This window comes from Rana temporaria, chromosome 12 (assembly GCF_905171775.1).
Source record: "Rana temporaria chromosome 12, aRanTem1.1, whole genome shotgun sequence".
NCBI lineage: Eukaryota > Metazoa > Chordata > Amphibia > Anura > Ranidae > Rana > Rana temporaria.
Window position 1 is genome coordinate 59,450,606 of NC_053500.1, and position 26,571 is coordinate 59,477,176.

The 26,571-nt window shown below is 42.5% G+C and overlaps 1 protein-coding gene across 1 annotated transcript in view; it reads left to right on the forward strand.

Moving 5' to 3' along the window:
* The first annotated feature begins 709 nt into the window (after window positions 1-709).
* CBX8 (chromobox 8) overlaps window positions 710-26,571 on the forward strand; it is a 139,140-nt gene continuing 113,278 nt past the window's right edge. Inside the window, exon 1 of the mRNA XM_040329850.1 lies at window positions 710-927. Within this exon, the coding sequence (XP_040185784.1) occupies window positions 859-927 (69 nt within the window). The 5' untranslated portion in view covers window positions 710-858. The remainder of the gene's footprint in view (window positions 928-26,571) is intronic.

The window sequence follows — 26,571 nt, forward strand, 5'->3', positions numbered from 1 at the left end:
CTTCGGGTGCCAACATCGCGGACTCCCTGAACAGGTAAGTGTCCTTATATTGAAAGTCAGCAGCTGCAGTACTTGTAATTTTAATTATTTTTCACCCAGGCTGGAACTCCTCTTTAAATACCACCAAAAGAAAGTGTGAAGAAAATAGTAAAACATTAATTTGGGTACAGTTTTGGGTACAGTTTTGCAATTGTCATTTAGAGTGTGAGAGTGCTGAAAGCTGAAATGTGGCCTGGGCAGGAAGGGGGTAAAAGTGCCCAGTATAGAGGTGGTTACAGTGTGGCCTATGGAGAATTGTGGTTCCCATCAATTCCATGGAGGGGCACAATTTTATGTCTTGACATGTAGGGCATCTATTTACTTGGCACCCTTGATATTTTCCAAAACAATTGGGTACAAATGTAATTGCTCTAAAATTCATTTTATTATATTCTTCTCATGAAAACATGGATTTGATAAATCATTTTGCAAAAATTTTCAGCAGCCACCATTGTGTTAAATTCTGGGGTCTCTGCTTTTTGGGGGGTTTAGCTAAATGATAGAGTAAGTATGAGCGATGTACAGATCGGTTATTAGCTTTGGTAGATGACGTCAATCAGTCAGCCCTCTCAGCTGGAGCTGTCACATCTATTTACATAGCAGGGGGGTGGGGGGCGTGACGTCAGCTGTTCAGCCGTACTGCTCGGAGAGGCTGATGACGTAGAGCCGTGACTCATTACCCTCAATGACAGGCCGGGGGCGGAGACGTGATACGGCCAATCCGATGGCTGTACATTCCATCCTTTTACATTAGAAACCACGTTAGCAACAGGTGGTGACGTCACGGGGAGCGCGCTGCGCGGCCCCGCGGTGCTGAGCATGGAGCTTTCTGCGGTTGGCGAGCGAGTATTTGCGGCAGAATCGCTGCTCAAAAGACGTATCCGGAAGGTGGGTGCACAGCGCGTTTGTCGGGAACCTGAGTAGGCCCCGATCCTCGGCCTGGCCTGATCTGTATAGCCGAGCGCAGGCAGGGGGCGCTGGGGAGCTACACAGGAGAGAGACCTGTTCTCTGCTCATCTGACAGGCTGGCCTGCTGTGTGAGGGAAGGTGTGTGTGAGAGAGAGCTGGACTGAGGTGTAAGGACAGCTGGAGCAAGGGAGGGAGGCCGAGACAGGGGGAGAGAGAGAGAGCACGGCCAGCTCCACTGACAACCAGGGGGAGAGGAGAGCTCTACTACTACCACCCCTAATATACATCCTATTACTATACACTATACAGAGGAGAGCTCTACTACTACCACCCCTAATATACATCCTATCACTATACAGAGAAGAGCTCTACTATTACTACTACCCCAATATACATCCTATCACTGTACAGAGGAGAGCTCTACTACTACCCCCAATATACATCCTATCACTGTACAGAGGAGAGCTCTACTCCTACCCCTCCAATATACATCCTATCACTGTACAGAGGAGAGCTCTACTACTACTACCCCCAATATACATCCTATCACTGTACAGAGGAGAGCTCTACTGCCCCAATATATATCCTATCACTGTACAGAGGAAAGCTTTACTACTACTACCACCACCAATATACACCCTATCACTGTACAGAGGAGATCTTACTACTACTTCCACCAATATACACCCTATCACTGTACAGAGGAGAGCTCTACTACTACCACCCCTAATATACATCCTATCACTATACAGAGGAGAGCTATACTATTACTACCACCCCTAATATACACCCTATCACTGTACAGAGGAGAGCTCTACTACTACCCCTAATGTACATCCTATCACTGTACGGAGGAGAGCTCTACTACTACTACCCCCAATATACATCCTATCACTGTACAGAGGAGAGCTCTACTACTACTACCCCAATATACATCCTATCACTGTACAGAGGAGAGCTCTACTACTACTACTACCCCCAATATACATCCTATTACTGTACAGATGAGAGCTCTACTACTACTACTACCCCCAATATACATCCTATTACTGTACAGATGAGAGCTCTACTACTACTCTCAATATATATCATATCACTGTACAGGGGAAAAGCTCTACCACCCCCAATATACATCCTATCACTGTACAGAGGAGAGCTCTACTACTACCACCCCCAATATACATCCTATCACTGTACAGAGGAGAGCTCTACTACTACCACCCCCAATATACACCCTATCACTAAAGGGGGAGAGCTCTACTACCACCCCCAATATACATCCTATCACTGTACAGAGGTGAGCTCTACTACTACCCCTAATTTACATCCTATCACTGTACAGAGGAGAGCTCTACTACTACCCCCAATATACATCCTATCACTGTACAGAGGAGAGCTTTACTGCCCCAATATATATCCTATCACTGTACAGAGGAGATCTTACTACTACTTCCAACAATATACACCCTATCACTGTACAGAAGAGAGCTCTACTACTACTCTCAATATATATCATATCACTGTACAGGGGAAAAGCTCTACCACCCTCAATATACATCCTATCACTGTACAGAGGAGAGATTTACTACCACCAATATACACCCTATCACTAAAGGGGGAGAGCTCTACTACTACCACCAATATACATCCTATCACTGTACAGAGGAGAGCTCTACTACTACCCCCAATATACACCCTATAACTGTACAGAGGAGAGCTCTACCACTACTCCCAATATACATCATATTACTGTACAGAGGAGAGCTCTACTACTACTCCCAATATACATCATATCACTGTACAGGGGGAGAGGAGAGCTCTACTAGCCCCAATATACATCCTATCACTGTACAGAGGAGAGCTTCACTGCTGCTACTCCCAATATACATCATATCACTGTACAGGGGGAGAGGAGAGCTCTACTACTACTCCCAATATACACCGTATCACTGTACAGGGGGAGAGGAGAGCTCTACTACCCCCAATATACCAATGTAATATGCATACTATTACTGTACATGGGGAGAACTCTACTGCCCCCCAATATACCAATATACATATATCACTGTACATGGGGAGAGGTTTACTACTACTACCACCAATATACAATCTAATACTGTACAGGGGGAGAGCTCTACTACCCCAATATTCATCCCATCACTGTACAGGCGAGCTCTACTACCACCACTATACATCCTATTACTGTTTTTATATGTATGGGGAGAGCTCTACTACCACCACCAATATACATCCTGTTACCGTGCATGGGAAGAGGTGTACCACTACCACCAATATACCTCCTCTTACTGTGTAGGTATGTGGAGCTGTACTACTACTACCACCAATTTACCTTCTATTACTATACATAGGGAGAGTTGTACTACTACTACCAACACCGATATACCTCCTGCTACTGTGTATGGGGAAATGTGTACTACTACTACCAAGAATATACCTTCTACTAATGTATGTATTGGGAAAGGTGTATTACCACTGCTACACCTCATATCCCTGTGTATGCTACTAATACACCAGTTATTACTGTTTTAAGAAACCGTATTCTTTGTTTTAAGAAAAAATTGTTACTATTTGTGTATCAGGAGAGCTGTACCCAGTACTACTACAAATATAAACTTCAAAATGCCTATTCTTACTATATGTATGGAGAGAGCTGTACTCTATATACTACTACAATTGTACTTTTTTTTGTTATCGTTCAAGACTTAGGGGGTTGTTTACGAAAGGCAAATCCACTTTGCACTACAAGTGCAAATTGCCCTTGAAATTGCACTGGAAGTGCACTTGGAAGTGCAGTTGCTGTAAATTTGAGGGGGACATGCAATGAAAATAAAAAACAGCATTTTAGCTTGCACATGATTGGATGATAAAATCAGCAGAGCTTCCCCTCATTTCAGATCTACCCCTCAGATTTACAGCGACTTCACTTCCAAGTGCGCTTTCAGTGGCATTTCAAGTGCACTTTGCACTTGTAGTGCAAAGTGGATTTGCCTTTCCTAAAAATAACCCCCTTATTGTTACTGTGTGTATGTGGAGAGCTGTACCATGTACTACTATAAGCTTGGACTTCGGGGGTACCTATTATTACGTTATGTATAAGGAGAGCTATACCCTATTCTACTACACGTATTACTGTGTATGAAATATTATAACAGTGTGTGTGTGTGGGGAGAGATGTACCCTATGCTACTTATATTTATATCGGTGCCGATACAGTTCCCATTAGGCTTAGCCTCCATGCCTGTGAGGGATAAGAGAGCATCTTCACACAGGGCTGTAGCCATAGGGAGGGGGTGAGCACATTCTGCTTTCCACCATGCAAAACAGCTCAGATGCTGGTGGAAAGCAAGAAGAGGAGAGACAGGAAATGGCATTTTCAAACCTGGATTACTGTATTTTGGAGGTCAAAAGGAAAAACGAGGTAAGTGATATTTAAATGCTCTAGCTTACATCAATCAATTGATCTAATAAAAAAAAAATGAACCTTTACTGTTCCTTTTAAGAATATTGCTCAGCTGCTGAAACCTAAAGATACAAAATGAAACAATGTTTCTTTTTATCCTATCTGTTTATTCATCTACAGATCAAAGGGGTGAACTTCTATCTGCAGATGAAGTCAGTTTAAATCGGGGGGGGGGGGGTAGCAACCTGTAGATCAGGATCTGCCAGTAGATGGCCCAGATTGATCTTACCAGTCACCTTACTGACACATCATTCCCGAGTGCAATGCAGAGGGAATACTCAGAGCTGTAGTAGGGAGCAAGAGCCGCATAAGCTAAAGTCTCGTCTGTAGTGCTGGGTGACCCCATTTACTTGAATGGCTTGTGATTGGCAGGTGGTAGCACCCACCAAAAGCAACAGGGGGCTTAATTCCTGCTGCGGCATGTGTGCACCTTTTGGCTGCTGCCTCAGCAGCTAAAGGGGGTAGGGATTGGGGGTGGTAAAACCACAACTCAACTGCAGGGTTTTCCGTGTGAACAAGCCCTAAGTGTGCCACTGCCGAATGCAACTAAGGACTTATTTCCAATGGCTGCAGGCACTTCTGCTCCTCTAAAAAGTGACCTTGATAGGTGGCGAGGAGGTGATATGCTGCCTCCTCACCACCTGATTTAAACCCATGATTGCCGTGTAATGCATGTGATTGTAACACGGTAGTACAGCAATTACAAGTTTAAAACTGGTGTGAGGAGGTGGCATATTTTTTATGTTTCTCTGTTTTAACTCATTCTTCTACTCCATTTAATTATTATTTTCCTGCTGCATGTGCGTTTCCCCTTTTTGCTTTTTCTTTTTTTCACTTGTGTTTTATAAATGAAACTATTAATAATTAAAAGTTTTTTTTTTTTTTTTTTTTTTGGCTTTGTTTGTTATTATTTTAACATATATTTACACATTTCACATTGAAAGAAGCACCAAAAAAAAAAGGGTTTCATTTTGTAAATAGCTTTTCAATGCTTTGTACCATAGCTGACAGCTGAAGTGAACACAGCATTTGCTGACAGGTATCAGTAATTGGTATCAGCGAGTACTAAAAAAAAAAAAAAGTATTGGCACTTGGTATGGTGCACTGCTACTACTAGAATTATTCCGCAAGAAATGTTGTTGCTGTGTGTCAGTATACCCAGTACTTCTATTACTAATATACTGTATGTGAGCTGTACTGTATACTACTATATCTTTTATGTGCAAGAAGTATTCTTACCATTTGTACCATATACTGTACTACTAATATACCTGTTATTAATGTGCAACAAATGTTGTTGGTATGTATGGGGATATCTGTAGCTTATACCATTACTAATAATCTTTTTTTTATTGATGTGTTAGAAAGATTACTGTATGTGAAGAGCTATGCCCTATGCTACTACTCTCATTAACAAACTTATATTGCTGTGTGTGCATAGGAAGAGCTTTACCACAAGCTAGTACTACTAAACGACAACCAATAATATACATATTAGCAGGGCTGTGGAGTCGGAGTCGAGGAGTCGGAGTCGGGGGAAATTTTGGGTACCTGGAGTCGGAGTCGGCAAACAATGCACCGACTCCGACTCTGACTCCTACTAAATTTAGATTGGAATAAAAAAAAAAGCAAGTTTAATTGTCCCAATTCACAAAAAGTTATAATTAATGACTTCTCTACTGTAAGAATAAAGACCAATGCATGCAGTGCCTCACGTAACCGCAAAACGAACACGTTAAGTGACCGTGAAGAAGCATGCTTTTCATGTGCTTCACTATATGGCACGCAACGCACAATTAGGAGCGGCAATACTTATACTTTCCATAGTGTTGTGTTCTGCTTTTACAGGGAACGCATGTTAGAGAACCAGTAAGTGTCCAAATAAAAAAATTCCAACAGGAGTTTTATAAAGCACTAAAAGAAGTTGAAAAGTATGATCGCTCATCAAAACTTACTGTTGAAGAAGCCATCCTTGTTTATCCAGAGATCGTTAGTGATGTGGCTAGAATAGTTACTGCAATGCCACCCACCCAAGTCAGTGTCGAAAGATTATTTTCAGCCCTAAAAATAATAAAGTCTGACTTAAGAGCCTCTATGAAAGAGGATCTGGCAGAGGCAATTCTCTTCCTTAGAACTCTACATTGAATTGATTTGCATTTGCTAAGCCTATAACTACGTTTCAAGATTAATATAAACCATTTCTAGGTTTTACAGATTTTGTTTTTGGTTCATTATAGATAAGCTTTGTTTTTGTTCTAAAACAACCAAATAATGTGGTTTGTATTTTTGAACTGGTAAAGATCCTGTTTCTGATGTTTATGCCTGCTGCTACTATCCAGTCACTTGATTGTTTTCATTGTGTTTGTCTTTTGCTTAAACTGTGCAATACAGTAGACTGTTGGCTTCCCAGCCAGTAGTCCTGTGGTAGGTTGCGTTTCTTTCCCTCAAGGAATGTATAAAATACATTCGCATATTAATACAGGGGAGTCGGAGTCGGAAGTATATAAAACTAAGGAGTCGGAACATTTATCTACCGACTCCACAGCCCTGCATATTGGTACTGTATGCATCAGGGTGGAGTTGATTTAAATCACTAGTAAAAAGGCGTGATTTGAATCGACTCGCTTTAAATTATATATAATATTTTTTTACCCTTTCGTCTTCCAGGACAGCCCTGTAGATGTAGCTCCTCCCTCCGGGACAGGAAACACAATCACCCCCAATCATAAAAGGCGGTCCTCCAGGTCCTCTCCTCAGTTTTTTGTGTTTCCTGCCGGACGGGAGGAGATACAATCAGGGAACGTATTTTTTTGTTTTTTGATGTGAGAGAACCTACCTCAGCCTTCAGCACTCCTCTGGCCCTAGGGGTAGAGAGCGTAGCTGGAGTCTCCTCCGCCGTGAGCTCGGCGAGAGTCGGACCCCGTTGACGGCGGGATCCGTCCCCTGTAGTGATCCGGGTGGCGTGGCTGCGAGGGTGAGAGACGCCACTTCCGGTATTCGATGAGGGGGCGGGTTCCATGCGTTCCAAAGAGAGGAAGGAGTATTCTCGGCGGAAGCGCGTCATCAGGGGGCGCCCGGAAGTATCGTTCCTACTTCAAAAAAGGGCGCGGAGGAGACTCGAAGGACCCGGCGCTGGTGTTTGTTCAGGGAGACTGAAATCGATTACACAGGACCATGGAGGCAGCAGCGGCTATTTCCGATCCTGGTCCAGCAGGCACCGGTACCTCTCAGGTAAGGCCTGGTGACGGCACATGGCTTACTCTGATAGGTAGGGGATTGTTACCCCAGATACCCCCCCCTAGGTGGTGAACCTGTTTGGTGGAGGTTTTTCTTTTGCACCTTCTAGGAAACCTTGTCACAGTGGTGAATGAAGGTTTAGCTGGTTGTAATGTGGTCAAACTGTGTTGTTTATTTTAACAGGTCAAGGCCCATGATAAGAACCAGCCTCCTAGGAAGAAATGTGCAGTGTGTGGGACAAAGCTAAGTTCTAATTGGGATAAGCCTTTATGTCCTGACTGTGTTAATAGCTTGGTTAAAGAAAGTTCGTTAACCACTTGTAACCAAATGTTATCATCTTTTAAAGATGAGATGGCATCCACATTTCAGTCGTTTAAGGGACTGATTGACAGGATGCAGGCTCCAGCCCCGTCCCTAACTAGGGCCTCTAGTACTCCTTCCTTACAAATTCAGGAGGAAGAGGAGGAAATTAGAGACAGAACTCCCAGATCAGTTGTTTCCTCTCAGGCAGGTTCAGCATCTGAATCAGAGGGAGAGGAGGATTCCTCCAGGGCGGCCAGATACAAATTATCATTAGATGATGTGGGGGATCTCCTGAATGCCATCTATGACACTTTGGATATCCAGGAGGAACAGGTTCAGCTCTCACGGCATGACCTCATGTATCAGGGGAATGCGACCAGAACCAAGGTTTTTCCGGTTCATAAGTCTTTGATTGATATGATTCTGCGAGAGTGGGAACAACCTGAAAGAAGACCATTTTTTTCAGGCAGCCTCAAACGTAGGTTTCCATTCGAATCAGATGTGTCTCATCCTTGGAACAAGGTTCCTAGACTGGATGCCCCTTTAGCCAAGGTCTCCAGGAGGACAGATTTGGCATTTGATGACCTAGGTTCCCTTAGGGACCCAATGGACAAAAGGGGGGACCTACTATTGAAAAGAGCTTGGGACGCCTCTGCGATCAGTTTAAAACCAGCTCTATCGGCTACTTGTGTAGCAAGAAACTTAGAGTGTTGGCTCACCCAGTTACAGGCACACATCTTGGCCGGTACCTCTAGACAAGAGCTTTTAAAATCTTTTCCACTCTTGTTCAAGGCAGTGGGTTTTCTAGCTGACGCCTCAGAGGAGTCAGTAAAGTTGGCTGCCAGGTCAGCAGCCTTGGTCAATGCAGCCAGAAGATCAGTATGGCTAAAAACTTGGACGGGAGATGCCGCCTCAAAATTAAAATTGTGTGGTCTTCCGTTTTCAGGAGATCACCTTTTTGGACCCGGCCTCCAAGAGGCTTTGGAACGTACTCAGGACAGGAAGAAGGCCTTTCCTGAGAAAAAGAAAAAAGCCGAAGGAAAGAGTTTTTTTCGTGGCTTCAGGGGTTCAAACTTTTGGCAAAACCAGAAGAAGGAAGGCCAACCCAAGAAGCATTGGGCAGGCCACAAGGGGCGTGGTAGAGGAGGAATCCTGTTTAATCCTCCTCAACCCCCCCCCAAAACCACAATGACTCCTGTGTCCCCGTGGGAGGAAGGTTGGGGCAGTTCCTCCCACAATGGACCAAGGCAACTTCAAGCCCGTTCATTCTAAATCTAATAGAGAACGGATACAAACTGGAGTTTGCGTCACTGCCTCACTGGAACTTCAGGGTGACTCATCCACCCAGGGAAAAGGCAAAGGCAGAAGCTCTCATGCTGTCGCTAGGAGAATTAGTGGATCAGAGAGTTCTAATTCCGGTACCCCTGGAGGAGCAGGGACAGGGAGTATATTCCCATGTCTTCATAGTAAAGAAACCATCAGGGAAGTTCAGGATGATCCTGAACCTTCGGCCCCTGAACAGATTTGTAAAGTACAAAAGGTTCAGGATGGAGTCGATCTTTACAGTTGCAAGATGTCTGTTCCCGGGGTGTTACATGGCGACCCTGGATCTCAGGGATGCTTATCTGCACATCCCTATACATCCAGATTACCAGAAATTTCTCAGGGTAGCAGTGAGGGCAACTTTAGGGATTCAACACTTCCAGTTCCAAGCTCTGCCCTTTGGTCTATCCTCGTCTCCGAGAATTTTTACCAAGGTTCTGGCAGAAGCTCTTGCCCCTCTCAGAGATCAAGCTATCACGGTAATCCCATATCTGGACGATCTACTGTTTGTAGCCAGATCGGCTCAACAGTTAGGAAAGGATTTACTGGTTGCACAGGAATATCTCTCCTCACTCGGGTGGATAATCAACCGGGACAAATCCCAGTTGGTGCCATCCCAGGAAGTGGTTTACCTGGGGTACAAGATATCTTCGGTAAAGAGAAAAATGTATCTCCCCGAGGAAAAGGTTACCAATCAGTGGATTTCAATCAGAGAGGTAATGAGAGTCCTGGGGTTCATGACATCCTGTTTCCCTGCAGTTCCTTGGGCAAGACATCATCAACGCCCATTACAGGAACTTATGCTCCGTCTCTGGAGTGGCCAAAGTCAAGATTTAGAGTCGCTGATTCCAATCTCAGCCAAAGTAAAAAGGAAGTTGTGGTGGTGGCGAAGACATCACAACCTGAGCAAGGGTCTAGACTGGTCCTTCCCGGTGGAAGTAATAGTGACTACGGACGCAAGTGCCTGGGGCTGGGGAGCCCACCTAGGGGAAGCAGTAGCCCAGGGAGCATGGTCTCCAGCGGAGGCAAGTCGTTCTTCCAACCAAAGAGAGCTGTTGGCAATTCTAAGAACCATAGAGTCATTTCAGGGAAGGTTGGTAGGACATCACCTGCAAGTTCGTTCGGACAACGCAGCGGCTGTTGCGTACCTGAACAAGCAGGGAGGGACAAGAAGTCCGGCTTTGCAAGAAATATCCAACAAAATCCTCTCCTGGGCGGAGACCAACTTGTTTTCACTGACAGCAGTCCACCTAAAGGGTACTCAAAACTCTCTGGCAGATTACTTAAGTCGCCAGCCAGTGAAACAGGACGAATGGTCCCTGAACGAAGAAGTATTTGCTCAGATAACACAAAGGTGGGGTCTTCCGGAAATAGATCTTTTTGCCTCAGAAAAGAACAGGAAAGTAACCCAGTTCTTCTCAATAGATCCCAGAGATCAGGCCTTAAGGATAGACGCATTTTCCAATCCCTGGAGGTTCAACATTTGCTACGCCTTCCCCCCAGTAAGGATGATAGCAGCAGTGCTCCAGAAATTTCGGTTGGAGGCGACAGACTTGATTTTGATCGCGCCCTGGTGGCCAAAGAGGCCTTGGTTCGCAATCCTGAAGGAACTATGCATTTTTCCTCCATTTCCCCTTCCAATCCGGAAGGATCTGATCTCGCAGGGTCCAATCCTACACCCGCAGATAGACAGATTGAGTCTAACTGCGTGGTATCTGAGGAAGAGTTATTGAGAGCAGAGGGTTTCTCAGAGAAAGTAATAAACACCCTATTACAGTGCAGAAAGCCAGTTACAAGAGCAATCTATGCCAAATTCTGGAAGAGATTTTGTTCCTGGATGAGAGAACAAGAATTGGATCATCAAGGTATTCCAGCTATTCTAGATTTTTTGCAGGCCGGGGTAGATCTGGGTCTCTCCCCCAGCACTCTAAAGGTACAGGTAGCAGCCCTGAGTGTCTTCTTGCAGTGTTCCCTCCAGCAGAATTCATATGTTAGGAGTTTTTTCAAGGCCTTATCAAGATCTAGGCCAGTGAGGGTCTCGACCTGTCCTTCTTGGGATCTTTCATTGGTGCTCAGAGCACTCTCAGGCAAACCTTTTGAACCTCTGGAGGAATCCATCCTGAAATGGGTCACACTTAAAACGGTCCTCTTGGTGGCAGTGACCTCAGCCAGACGGGTGAGTGAGCTACAGGCTCTTTCAATCTTGGAGCCTTTTTTGTTGATTTTTGATGATAAGATTATTTTGAAAACAGACCCCAGTTTTCTTCCTAAAGTTGTGTCCAAATTCCATAGGACACAGGACATTGTCCTTCCTTCCTTTTGTTCCACCTCAGACTCAGAGGGAGCACCCCAAAACTTACTAGATGTTAGGAGGTGCCTTTTAGTTTACTTAGAAGCTTCCAAAGAGTTTAGGAAGAGTGATTCCCTTTTTGTTAATTTTTCAGGTAGTAAGAAGGGTCATAAGGCATCAAAATCCTCTATTGCCAGATGGATCAGAATGGCAATAGAGAAGGCTTATGAGTTAGAGGGCCTACAAGCCCCATTTGTTAAAGCACACTCGACTAGAGCAGTTTCGAGTTCATGGGCCGAGAGGGGCGGAGCCTCACCAGAAGAGATTTGCAAGGCGGCAACGTGGTCAAGTTATACTACCTTCGCCAAGCACTATCGCCTGGACTTGATGTCTGAGAAGGATCAGGCATTTGGTAGGAGGGTCCTCCAAGCAGTAACCCCACCCTGATAAGTAAGTTTCTTGTCTATCATCTACAGGGCTGTCCTGGAAGACGAAAGGGTAAAACCGAAGTTAGGCTTACCGGTAACTCTGTTTTCAAGAGTCTTCCAGGACAGCCTGGCTTCCCACCCGGTGTATATTATTCTAAACTGGAAATGGAAGTTTGTACTAACGATGTGTTGGTAAGATTATGTTTTTCAGAGTCCGTCAGGAATTCTTGGATGAACTGAGGAGAGGACCTGGAGGACCGCCTTTTATGATTGGGGGTGATTGTGTTTCCTGTCCCGGAGGGAGGAGCTACATCTACAGGGCTGTCCTGGAAGACTCTTGAAAACAGAGTTACCGGTAAGCCTAACTTCGGTTTTTTTTAAAGAGCAACTGTCATCTCTGTCCCGTAGCGGCTCCTCCTCTGACCCGCTGTTGACTCGCCAACAGTCCTGTTCACTGTAATGGGACGGCTGGTGATTCAGCAGTGACACAACAAGGTGAGGGACATGGCGGCAGCAGGTAAACGGCTAACAGGCGCTGCCATGATGGATCTGAAATGACAGGTGCTCTTTAACCACTTCAGCCCCGGAAGATTTACTCTCTCAACGACTAGGCCATTTTTTGTGATACAGCACTGCGTTGCTTTAACTGACAATTGCACACGCTCCAAAAAAATAAAATAAAAGCTAATTTACATTGTTATACAAGCTGTACCCAAACAAAATTGATGTCCCCCCCCCCCCCCCCCCCCACACACACACACAGAAATAGAGCTTTCTTTTGGTGGTATTGGATCACGTGTGTGTGTGTGTGTGTGTGTGTGTGTGTGTGAAGGGGTTAACACTAGGGGGCGATCAAGGGGCTAAGTGTTCCCTAAGGAGGTGTTTCTAACTGTGGGGGTAGTGGTCTGCCTGGAAGTACAGAGAGATTGCTGTTCCTAATTGCTGTTCCTAATTGCTGTACTCCCCTGACAGAACAGGGATCTGTTTGTTTACATTGAGAAATCCCTGTTCTGGCTCTCTGAAGCGATCGCGGGTGGCCGGCAGATATCGGGGCCACCAACCAGGTGCATACTGTGTGTGTGTATGTATGTAGCTGCACTCTATACTACTACCATCACACCTAATTTTACTGTATATGTCTGTGGAGTGCTGTACTCTTATGCATATGGGGAGAACTCAACCGTAGACTACGAACACCAGTTATATACAGTACACCCTTCACATTTATGTAAATATTTTATGCTACCTTTTCATGTGACAACACTGAAGAAATTACACTTTGCTACACAGTAGTGAGTGTACAGCTTGTATAACAGTGTAAATTAGCTTTTTTTTTTTTTTTTTTTTGGTGCATGTGTATATGTTTATATAAATATATTGGATATGTATTAAAGCAAAAAGTAAAATATTTATTTCAAGATTGTTGCTCTTTGTTTATAGCTCAAAAGATAAAAACCACAGAGGCGATCAAATACCACTAAAGGAAAGCTCTATTTTTTGGGGGGGGGGGGTGAATTTTGTTTGGATACAGTGTCGCACAACTGTGCAATTGTCAGTTAAAGTGGAGTTCCACCCATTTTTTTATGTTTGTCTGTGCTGCATGCTCTAATCTCATAGTGTTCAGAATGGACAATTTTTATTTAATTTGTTGCTTGTAAATACCTTTATTTTGTAGTCCTTCATTACTTCCTCCTCCTTATTTGCCTAGGCTATTTGCAAGGGTTTCTGGGATAGGCATCATGTTTCCCAGTAGTCCTTGCAAACCTGACTGAAACCTATCACATTGCTTGTGCACTAAGCATGTGCGAGATATGCAAGGCTGAAATCCAGGAAGTCATACAGTCTGGCTTCATGATGCCCAAGCTTAAGATGGCCACGGTCTATTTCTAGATTATAAACTATCTAAATGCTGTAACAACCTAACAAAACGGACCTTAGTTTACAGACTAACTTTACTAGAATACATTACACTTGTGTATTACAGGGGTATTTATATTTAAAAAGTGAAATTGTGGGTGGAACTCCCCTTTAAGGTGACGCAGTGCTGTATTGCAAAAATGGCCTGGTCATTAAGGGTGCAAATCCTTTGTGTGTGTGTGTGTGTGTGTGTGTGTGTGTCCATTTCTGAACGTAAATTACATACTCTGTCCGAAAACTCCAATCGAGAGGTTTTCTATTCAGCCCCTTTTGGACTTTCCCGTCGCTGTGGTAAAAAAATGACCATCGTTTTCACCCCACTAACGATTATAAAATTGAAGCAATGTTCTTAACATAAAATGTGTTTGTATATGGCCAACATAAGTGACAGCAGGGGCAGATACAAGATAGTCTGTCATGCAAAATATTATATTACATTACAATCCTGTCTTTAAAAAACACAACCTCTAATATTTTGTATATATAATATATGGCATTGCTACTACTATAATTAATGGCGTCAGACCTAAAGCTATATGAAGGGTGGTGGGGGGGAATGAAAAGTAGTGCTAAAGGCTGATAAATGGATAAAATAAATTTTTAAAAATGATGTTCGCAACAACTTCAGCCTCAGAAGGCTGACCAGGCCATTTTTTTGGCGATTACAGCATTTATAAACAAACCAAAGAGTGACAATTTTGAAAAAAAAAAAAAAAATGTTTTGCTTTAACCGGTTAAGACCCGGACCATTATGCAGGTTAAGGACCTTGCCCCTTTTTGCGATTCGGCACTGCGTCACTTTAACTGACCACCGCGCGACGTGGCTCCCAAGCAAAATTGGCGTGGTTTTTTTTTTCTCCCCACAACGAGAGCTTTCTTTTGGTGGTATTTGATCACCTCCTGTGGTTTTTAATTTTTGCGCTATAAACAAAAATAGAGCAACAATTTTGAAAAAAATTCAATATTTTTTACTTTTTGCTATAATAAATTTCCCCAAAAAATATATAAAAAAAAATGTCCTCAGTTTAGGCTGATACGTATTCTTCTACCTATTTTTGGTAAAAAAAAATAAGCGTTTATCGATTTGGTTTGCGCAACATTTATAGCGTTTACAAAATAGGGGATCGTTTTATGGCATTTTTATTATTATTTTTTTTTTTTTACTACTAATGGTGGCTATCAGCGATTGACACATTTTTTTTGGACCATTGTCATTTTCACAGCAAAAAGTGCTATGAAAATGCACTGATTACTGTCAAAATAACAGTGGCAGTGAAGGGGTTAGCCACTAGGGGGCGCTGTAGGGGTTACGTGTGACCTCATGTGTGTTTCTGACTGTAGGGGCGCGGGGCTGGATGTGTGACATCAGTGATCGTCGTTCCCTATATCAGAGAGCAGACGATCACTGACCATGCCACAGAGAAGAACGGGGAAGATTTGTTTACACTCACCTCTCCCTGTTCTTCAGCTCCTGTGACCCGACCGTGGGATACACGAGGTGATCGGTTCCGCGGTCACGGAAATTCGGAACGGGTCACGAACGCGCCCCCGGCGGCGAGCTCGCGACCCACGACTGGGCTCTTAAAGAGGACGTGCGTGTGTGTGCGTGTGTGTGCGTGTGTGTGTGTGTGTGCGTGTGTGTGTGTGTGTGTGTGTGTGTGTGTGTGTGTATATGTATATGTATATGTATATATATATATATATATATATATATATATATATATATATATATATATATATATATATATATATTAATATAATATAATGGCCAGCCGTGCCATTCTGTCGACGTATACAGTCGTGCGGCGGTCCTTAAGTGTTTAATACATAATCCCCCCCCCCCCCCAAAAAAAAACACATACATCAGTTTTACCCTTGCAGAATTTATGATTTCTTGGCCATTTTTCAGACAATATGAATGATAACACAAACTTTTTTCACTCATGGTCAGTGTTTGGCTGAAGCCCTTTATTATCAATCAACTGTATTTACTCCTTTTTAAATCATAATGGCAACAGAAAATTTATTGGTATGAAATATCAAAAAATCAGTTAGACATAAAATCAAAATTAGAAATCAAGTCAATAGCTGGTACTACAAGGGTTATAACAACGGTTATAGTCTCAGTATGCACAAGCTTCATTTAGAAAGCAGAGTTAAAGATACGATCTTGAATTGTGTAACCCAGGTAGTAATCCGGAGGTTAATGGAGGGCTTGCTCTACATGTTACGCGCTTGAACTAGCGCTTCCTCGGGAGCATAGATATTTGCATATATAGGCCGCGTTGGGGGTAAACAAACGACGGTCGTGTATTATCCCCACAGTGGCTGGATATACAGACTAGTAAAGATCCAGCCTATTGTAGGGGTAGTATCAAAAACACGGAATTATAAAAGTAATGGTGTTGAGGCAGTCAATTGCTGGTAGGCAATAGAAGTCAAATCCGGGGGTGTACATGTGCGGTAATTTAGTGCTAGGATTTAGTGCTAGGTAGAATGGGCTAGGCACAGATAGGTAAATCTACCAGGGCAGCCTGTAGATCCTCAAGTAATAAAGCAGAGGAAATTGTAAACAGGACTGGCAAAGCAAGGTCCTGAAGGCCCAAATAGCACAAGAGTCCGCACGTGTCCCCAATGCGACGCCCAGTCCCGAAGACCATACCCGGAAGTGGCGGAGAAGATCGCTCTCTAAAACGGTAAGTACTGCTTCGATTTAAAAAAAAACTACCCGATTCCCCTTGACAAAATGAGCATCAATCTAATGTTAAAAATATGTTTTTGGGTGAACTTCCGCTTTAAAAAAAATAAAAATTGGAGCCCATACATAATTTGCAGTTTATTTAATAATAATCAATTGGTCCAGTATATAGGCTTTGTAATGCAAAACCCATCTTTTTTTTTTTTTCTTGTCAATTTTGTTTATTGAATAATAAATAATAAAGACAGTTACAATTACTAATAAATAATTGCAACAAATGGTAATATTAAGTATATGATAATAAATTGGATGGAATTATACATATCTGAAGATTAGATATTTTACAGGTAATCAATTCGAAAATGAAATGTCAAGTTTAATATAAACAATTGAAAAATGTAATATGTAAATATGTGCTCATACACTTAGTTCCAAGCATATTCAATTAATATATAGTCACTATGGAAAGAAAGCTATTTGGAAATCAACTAATTCAATAAAAAAATTCCAAAATGTATAATTATTGTAAGTAATAACTAAATATAGGGGTAGATTCACATAGAAGATACGATGGTGTATCTCCAGATACGCCGTCGTATCTCTGAGTGTGCGGGGTTGTATCTATGCGCCTGATTCATAGAATCAGTTACGCATAGATTTCCCTAAGATCCGACTGGCGTAAGTATCTTAGGCTGCATATTTACGCTGGCTGCTAGGTGGCGCTTCCGTATATTTACGTGAGCAATATGCAAATGAGCTATATACGCCGATTCAGAAACGTCCAGCCGGCGCATTTTTTTACGTCGTTTACGTTAGGCTTTTTTCGGTGTATAGTTACCCCTGCTATATGAGGCGTATCCTATGTTAAATTTTACGTTGTCTGCGTAAGTCGTTCGCGAATAGGGCTGGACGTAATTTACGTTCACGACGAAAGCAATGACGATTTGCGGTGGAATTTCGAGCATGCGCCGTTCGTAAAAAAAATAAAAAGTCACATACGCGGGGTCACAGTTAATATACATAAAACACGCCCACATCATCTACATTTGAATTAGGCGGGCTTACGCCGACACAGATACGTTACGCCGCCGTAACTAAGGGCGCAAGTTGTTTCTGAATACAGAACTTGCGCCCTAAATTACGGCGGCGTAACGATGTTGCAAAACCCATCTTATAGCTAGTAAGGCTTTGTAAGCTGAAATGCACTAGCTTTCTGCTGTATACTGGAGCACTTGATTTTTATTAATTATGCTCTACGGATTATGTATGGACTCCAGCATTCACCTTGAGATCAAGTGGATGGGGCTGATAGAAGCCCAGCTGGGAAACTGATACCTTCTGTATGATAACAGGAGAAGGCTGAGCAAGACTCATTTTTGTTTGCTTTTTTTATTTTTATTTCCATGCATTTTGGAGCGCTCTGTTCCATCTTCAGGAAAAGATGGCAAAACAAAAAGGGTATTCTTAAAGTAATTTGTAAACAATCACCTTGTAAAACAACCCATTCAGTTTAAAATTAATATGAAAGGCAAAACATTTGTGTATAGATTAAAAAAAAAAACGGACGATTTATTATTATTATTTATTTATTTATATATATATATATATATATATAAGTGTGTGTGTGTGTGTGTGTGTGTGTGTGTGTTTTTTCTCTTAATAGTCCCCTAACCCTCCCCAGTTTTCTGGCTTCTTATGTACCCCTGCTCAGCAGATCTCCAGCTCATCAGTGGTTCACCAGCTCAGTTGGATCACCAGTTTAGTAGAATTCCCCCCCCCCTCCCCATTTGCAGTTTCCTGGCAGGATTCGCTGCTCAGTAGTACATAGAGCTGCACAAATCATTAAGAATCTAAATCACGATTTTATTAGTGTGTGTGTGTGTGGCTTTTTTTTTTTTTCCTTCCCAATGTTCAAAACAGCGTATCACAACAAGTGCAGAGAGTTCTCACAGCTGGGGAAAAAAATCCAGGCAGCCTGTCAAGTTTTTATAACAAGCACTAATAAGTGAAACAAAGTATCTCTTCGTTCTTTTATCAAAGGAAAAAACTATGAAGGAAGTTTAACCATTTAAAGATCAAACCCTTTCTTACTGATTTTTACTTGTAAGCAACAAATGTATTTTCTGCTAGAAAATTACTTAAACACCCAAACATTTGTTTATCTATTTTTAGCAGAGACCCTAGAGAATAAAATGGTGGTTGTTGCAACATTTTATGTCGCACCGTATTTGCACAGCATTTTTTTTTTTTTTAAACACTTTTTTTTTTTATGCACTTTAACGAATAATAATAAAAAAAAAACTAAACAGCAAAGTTAACCCAATTTTTTTATTTTAGTTTTTTTTTTGTATAATGTGAAAGATGTTACACCACAAGAATCGTGATCTTTATTCTAATCAAAAAAATTGTGATTCTCATCTTAGCCAGAATTGTGCAGCTCTAGTAGCACATTACCTCCCCCAGAGTTCCCTGCTCAACAGAAAGTGCAGTCAGGGAGCGCTATCATAGTCCTCATTTACGCTGTGCGATTGAGGGGAAGTAAAACCATGCAGTTGAGCCGTGTCCCCCCTTCTTTTTTTCTTTACCGTCCCTCAACTGCTCCCTCTTTCACTGAGGCAGTGGTGGCTGCAATTCTTTGCTTTCCTGCTGTGCCAGAAATTATACCCTCTGTCGTACATTCGACGGCCTGTCTATCAGAAAAGTTATCCCATAATGCATCATGCTTCAGACAGCAAAGCAAATCTAAACTAGGCTGTAGACTTCTGGGGGGCTTGGAGATTCTGCAGATGCAGCGACATGGGGTACACTTTTCAGAAGCAAAGTAAACTGTGTTTAGAGGATTGTAAAGCAGCCATTTTATTTAGTGAGAAGTGCTTTGATTGGCATTCAGAACAATTTTAAAATGAAGCATGCCAAATTTTGAGGCAAGTGTAAGCGAGGCCTTCTAGGAAGATGAAAAATCTGATTTCCAGGTGAAATAAAGGACAATAAAGCCTAAAAAAAAAAAATGCAGCCACCACATCTAAATTTTTTTTTGAAGCCATAACCTTAGTTTACATTTGAGGGCTCAATATCTCAAGTGCTCAGGCCTTTACAGCGTAGCAGTTTATCTTTCTATACTAGCACTGAGCTGTTTGCAGGGAGCCTATGTAAATGGATATGCATTGACTGTACGGATCTAGCTGAGTTTGACAGGTACATGGGGACAGGTGCACACTACCGACGCGATGCAGAGCCTGTATACTTGGATAATTTGGCTGTGTGGGCGAGTCGGTACAGTTAAGCATATCCATTCACTAGTATAGGCTGTGATTAGCGTAAAAAAAATGTTTGCATGCCCTCTAGAGTGTTTGATAATTGGGGTAGGAGAAGCATTTATCTGATAAATGCTGATGGTTTTAGGTCTAATATTAATGCTAATTTATGTGATGGCTCATGTAGAAGAAAGAAAACTCTGTTGGACAATGTTTTGTCTGTGGGAAGAAAATGTATCTGTATCATGTTAAAACTGTGATGTTTACTTTTGATTTAGAATGTGGTTTAGTCTGTCTCGTAACAAGGTTAAAAAAATAAAAGCACTCAAGACTTTTAAAATGTAACTTTGTCCTCAGTTGGCCTTGAAGGATTGGAGCCCAGAGAGGTCCTAGGGTTTTGCTGCATGAGCTGCCATATTCTGTTTGGCACCAGTGGAAGTTTTGCAATGTCACACTGCTGGTCTTGTACAGGTGAATTTTTTTTTAAGAGTTGTTTTTAAATTATAAAATTATGCATAGGCAGATTCATTCTTTAAAGGAGAAGTATAGCCAAAGCTCTCTTGGCTGTACTTCTCCTGTGGGTCAAAGGAGTGCAGTTTGTTCTGCATTCCTGTCACCCATTTTCAGCCAACAGCAGGATTAAGGGGGTTGTAAAGGAAAAAAATGTTTTCCCTAAATAGCTTCCTTTACCTTAGTGCAGTGCTCCTTCACTTACCTCATCCTTCGATTTTGCTTTTAAATGTCCTTATTTCTTCTGAGAAATCCTCACTTCCTGTTCTTCTGTCTGTAACTACACGCAGTAATGCAAGGTTTTTTTCCTGGTGTGGAGAAAGCCTCTTGAGGGGGCGAGCTGGAGTGTCAGGACACCCACTAACACACAGCTCCTTTCTATCTGCAAAGTAGCGTGTGTCCTGACCCTCCTGCTCGCCCCCCTCAAGAGGCTTTCTCCACGTCAGGGAGAAAGCCTCGTATTACTGCGTGTAGTTACAGACAGAAGAACAGGAAGTGAGAATTTCTCAGAAGAAATAAGGACATTTAAAAGCAAAATCAAAGGATTAGGTAAGTGAAGGAGGACTGCACTAAGGTAAAGGAAACCATTTAGGGAATTTTTTACCTTTACAACCCCTTTAGGCTGATGTCAGAGTCAGGCCTGGCTGTGGGAAAATAGTGACCATATGTTTGGGATCCACCCAGATGCTTGGACCGACACGTGGCTCAGCCTCTCTGTGATCTGCTGAGAGCCTGAGCCTGCCCCTCCACAGCCCAGCACTCACTCCAACAAGCACTGGAGGGAAGAGCAGAGAGCTGGTGACTGAAGGGAAGAACTGAGTGATCAGTGTTTGATCACTCATTTCTCCACTTGGAGCTGGCGTGGGACAGATGCAGCTTTGGATCGATGCTGCATCTACCTAGGTGAGTATAAATATTTAAAGCGGAGTTCCACCCAAAATGTAACAATTGGCATTGACGCGATACCCTTTATTTAGAGGCATCCAGCTCCCACTTCTTCCCGGGGCTCTGCGGCGCCGGAAGTTCACCTCTCCCCGTCCCTCCCTGCAATCTTCTGAGACACATCACAGGTCCCAGAAGATTGCCCGGCTCGAGATCGCTGGACCATGGAACAAGTAAGTGTCTGACTATTAAAAGTCAGCAGCTACACCGCTTAAGTCCATACTTCTCTTATAAAGTAGGTGTAAACTCCACCACAAAGTATAGTATAAGCCATAGTCTTATTATTACAGAGGGATCTCAGATTGCGAGTAACACGGTTAACGAGCGTTTGGCAATACGAGCACTGTATTTAAAAAAAAAAATTGTGACTCGGTTTGCGAGTGTCTCGCAATACAAGCAGGTTTCAGGCCAAAGCGTTGTGCAGTACTGCTTTTTGGCCTGAGGTGGGGGGCGCCGGAGCCGAGCCGAACATTGGCGATCGGCGCCGTTCGAAAATGCACAGAAAGGCCCGAGGACAGCACGGCTGACCTTGGCGAATCTCGGGTAGGAAGTCTTTCCGAGGTTTGACAAGGTCAGCCAAAGTGTCCTCGGGCCTTTTTGGACGTTTCCGAGGCTCTCTGGCTGCATGCGGTATTGCATCCCATTGAAGTCAATGCGGAAAAAAATTATTTCATTTCCATTGACTTCAATGGGGAAACTCGCTTTGGATTACGAGCATTCTCCTGGAACGAATTATGCTCGTAATCCGAGGTTCCACTGTATATCAAATGTAGACCTACAACTTGGTAAAGGAAACCTGTACTGAGATTATAAGGACTGTCGCTTGTTGCCTGTTCTTCTGAAAATACTAGTTGTCTGGCTCCCACGTTGAATCTCAATGGTTTCAGAACTGTCTGATGTCTGGAGTTCTGACTTTCTCATCTCCTTGCAAGTTCTGGGCCTCTGACCTGAGGTGTTGAAGTCGCCAATGCAACTTGTGTTGTCACTGAGCAGAAATGGAAGCCCCCATATTTGTCTTGCTACAGGTGTGTGTGTGTGTGTGTGTGTGTGTGTGTGTGTGTGTGTGTGTGTGTGTGTTTTTTTTTTTTTTACCACTTCAATACCGGGCTTTAAAACCCACCTCCATACCGGGCCTATTCTGGCACTTCTCTCCTACATGTACAAATCATCATTCTTTTGCTAGAAAATTACTCAGAACCCCCAAACATTATATATGTTTTTCTTTAGCAGACACCCTAGGGAATAAAATGGCGGTCATTGCAACTTTTTATCTTGCACAGTATTTGCACAATAGTTTTTCAAACGCCTTTTTTTTTGTAAAAAAAAAATGTTTTTATGAATTAAATAACAAAACAGTAAAGTTAGCCCATTTTTTTTTGGTAAAATATGAAAGATGATGTTACGCCGAGTAGATGGATAGCTAACATGTCATGCTTTAAAATTGCGCACACTCATGGAATGGCGCCAAACTTCGTTACATAAAAATCTCCATAGGCGACGCTTTAAAAAATGTACAGGTTACCAGTTTAGAGTTACAGAGGAACGCTAGAATTGTTGCACATGCTCTAACGCACACGGCAACACCTCACGTGTGGTTTGAACAATGTTTACATACGTGGGCGGGACTTGCGTGTGCTTTCACTTATGAGCGTGAGCTACCGGGGACAGGGGCGTTTTTAAATTTTTTTTTTTTTTTTTTTTTTTTTTTCGGATCGCTTTTATTCCTATTACAAGGAATGTAAACATCTCTTGTAATCGGAATAGTGTGTGACAGGTCCTCTTTAAGGAGAGATGCGGGGTCAATAAGACCCCACATCTCTCCTCCAGGCTGGAAAGAATGAGATTGTGAAAAAAAATTCACAGATATCATTCTTACTATCCGCAATCACGGCTTTGTTTACTTACGGGTGCCCGGGCGTGACATCATCACATCGTGCGGAACAAAATGATATCTGATGCCTCTAGGTGCAGGCATCATTCAGATAAGGGGGGGGTATCGTAGTCCTTGATAAGGTGGATTACCTTAGGGAGATGCACAATATCGTGGACGACGTCAACACGTATTCTACACTACCTAGTGACCCCAAAGCCTTATATAGGAGAGAACTTGAAATATTGGTGGAGAGAGGTGTGTTTGAAGGTATTGTGTCTCCTAAGGAGAGACTCTTTCTCATACCCCGAGCTCCCCGTACTCCAACAATGTATTATCTTCCCAAGTTGCATAAGGATCCTGTCTACCCCCCGGGACGCCCTATAGTAAGTGGCATAGATTCAATTACTTCCCGGGTGGGCAGATATGTAGATTTTTATTTGCAACCACTGGTTAAGAAAATCCCTTCCTACGTTAAAGATTCGAGACACATTATGAATATATTATCTGATCTCCCCGTCACCTCCAATTTGTGGATGGCTACATCGATGTGACATCTCTGTACACAATTATACCCCATGCTCTAGGGTTTGAAGCCGTCCAACTTTTCCTTAATAGAGATTCGGGTCTTCAACCTAAACAGGTAGACTTCACTATGTCTCTGTTGAAGTTTGCAGCGGCTTCGAATTACTTTTGGTTTGAAAACAATTTTTATAAACAAAATACAGGGGTGGCCATGGGGGCAAAATATGCCCCTAGTTTGGCCAATTTGTTTATGGCCAAATGGGAGGAGGATGTCATCCACCCAGAGGACACGCCTCAGTTAGTCCTCTGGGCAAGATATATAGATGACATCCTCCCTCCTATGGGCTGGTGAACATTGTGACCTGACTGATTTCATTAGATGCCTCAATTCCAACGACAGGGGGATACAATTGAAATATGAGGCCATTCAGACCAATGTTCACTATCTAGATTTAAAGATTGAAATTAGGGATGATAAATTTGTCACCTCTACATATTTCATAGTTCATCTCAGTAGACAGTTGTCATCATGAACCATGGCTTAAAGGAGTTCCTAAAAGCCAATACCTTAGGCTGAGGCGGAATTGCTCTGATCCCCAGGAGTTTCATATTCAGGCAAAGGTACTTACCGAACGGTTTCTAGAGAAGGGTTATTGCCAAGTATCCTTACAGGGGTCTCTTGATCAAGTTCTGGCAATAGATAGGAGCGACCTTTTACGTGAAAAGGTAGCTAGGGAAGGTAACAAATTCCCTGAAGGGGTACCCTTCATCACTACTTATTCAATCCAGCATAGGGCTATCACCCATCTTGTAAAAAACATTGGCATGTTGCCATGAGTGACCCCTTGTTGAAGGATATTTTGCCTCCAAAACCTTGGGTAATCTTTAAAGGGGTACAGTCCTTGAGGAATAAAATATCGGCCAATGTCATTGACCCCCCCCCTTAGAGGGACAAGTTTCCTCTTTGATCAGCTTAAGGGTTACTATAGATGTGGGCGATGTCGAGTTTGTGCTTTGAATTCAAACACCCAGAGGTGCATCAGATCTTTTATCTCTACAGCAACTGGTAGGGAATTTAAGATTGGACCGTGCATCACCTGTGCCTCTCTAGGCATAGTGTACTTTTTACAATGCCCATGCGGCCTACAGTATGTGGGCCGTACCAAGAGGACTTTTCAGATACGGGTGAATGAGCACATCACTAACATTCTGTCTGGGTTCAAAAACCATTCCGTTTCCAATCACTACAGATTGAAGCACAAAAAAGATCCCTCAAATACCCTTTTCCTAGGGATCGACAAATATAAATCGCATTGGAGAGGAGGTAATTTGGTGCGGGAAATTTCACAGATGGAAATGGGCTGGATATTTCGCCTTAAAACTTATACACCTTTCGGTTTGAATATAGAAACGGACGTAAATGCGTTTATTAATGCTTAAGGTGCGCTTATTGTGAAAAGTACTCATGGAGGCAGGTGTACTTTTTTTCTATATATGTAATTTTTCAATATTTTTTCACTTTAATTTTTTTTAGCAATTGGGTCATGGTTGAGTGACTCCTTTTCACTTAATGGCTTTACATAGGAGGATTGGATTTTTCCCACTCCGATCCTTTAGAAATTCAGAATTCAATATTTTGGACTAAACATTCAAAGAGCACAACCACTAGAGGGGTACGCCCCCTAAATAATAAATAAATAAATAATTAGTATTAATTTTGTTCATGTAGAATTAAAAGTTTTTGCACTCACGAGACCCATACCCCCTTATGGGGTGTGGATCCATTAAACTAATAATTATTTAATTATTAATATAATTTGTCACTGTACAAAGTTCTTCATAAACTGTCAGGTGGATACTATTTCCACCGTAGTGAGAACAGTCAGAGTAGAGACAAGGCGGGATTCATTCTTAATGGGCACTTTTGGAGCGTACACATAAGATTCCCAGCCATTTTTTCTGCTACTCTGGATACTGGATGCAATACGTCCTAGATTTTGCACTTTAGCGTTAAATAATAGTGGTCCTCTATAACTTGCCCTCATTATTGGAGGTTTCAGGGTCTATTCCCTGTTGTGACTATTTGACCATTTAAGTAAAAATATAACTAAAGGAATTATTTTGAAAGAACTTTTTAGAATTATATTCATCTATTTACCTCAATATCTTTATGTGTAAAAATAATTTTTTACTATGTTTCCCAATACAAACGCTAGATGGCGGTAGTGATTTATTGCCATGATAAAGGAACGAGAAAGATGTCTTGTGTCAGACAGTCTTTTCTCTGATTTCTTCTCCCATTTTTAGTTAGTACGTTAAGTATAGGTTTTTGCCCACTCGTGTTAGTATTACCCATGTTGTGGACCGTGTAGTTTTAAAGACTTATAATATTTTGCCTGCCCTACGGCGTTGCGCCGTTTGAGTGGGCAGTTTTACCACATCTAAGATGGCGCTCTTGGATCCATTGTGCAGCTTTTCACAATAAGCGGCGGGTCTATTTATACGGTGATTCACTGTTAAGCCCTACCCCCATTGATGACGTCCTATGAGTGACGAAACGCGTCTGGGAGGCTACGCAGTGACGTCACCACGCTGAGGAGGAGGGCTCCTTACATGCCGTCCGGCAATGTTTGTACTTTTATGCTGTTTTTCACTGCTTGTTTGAGTATATTTTCTACTTTTTAAATAAATGTACTTGGTATATGGAGTTACGCTATGTGCGCCTCTCTTTTCCATTTCCACTGAACCATTTGGAGCTGACAGTCATCGCGCCCCAGAGGTAACCTGTCCTAATTGGAATCCCTAAGGAATTAAAAGGCCGCGGCTGGGTTATAGCCAATTGTCA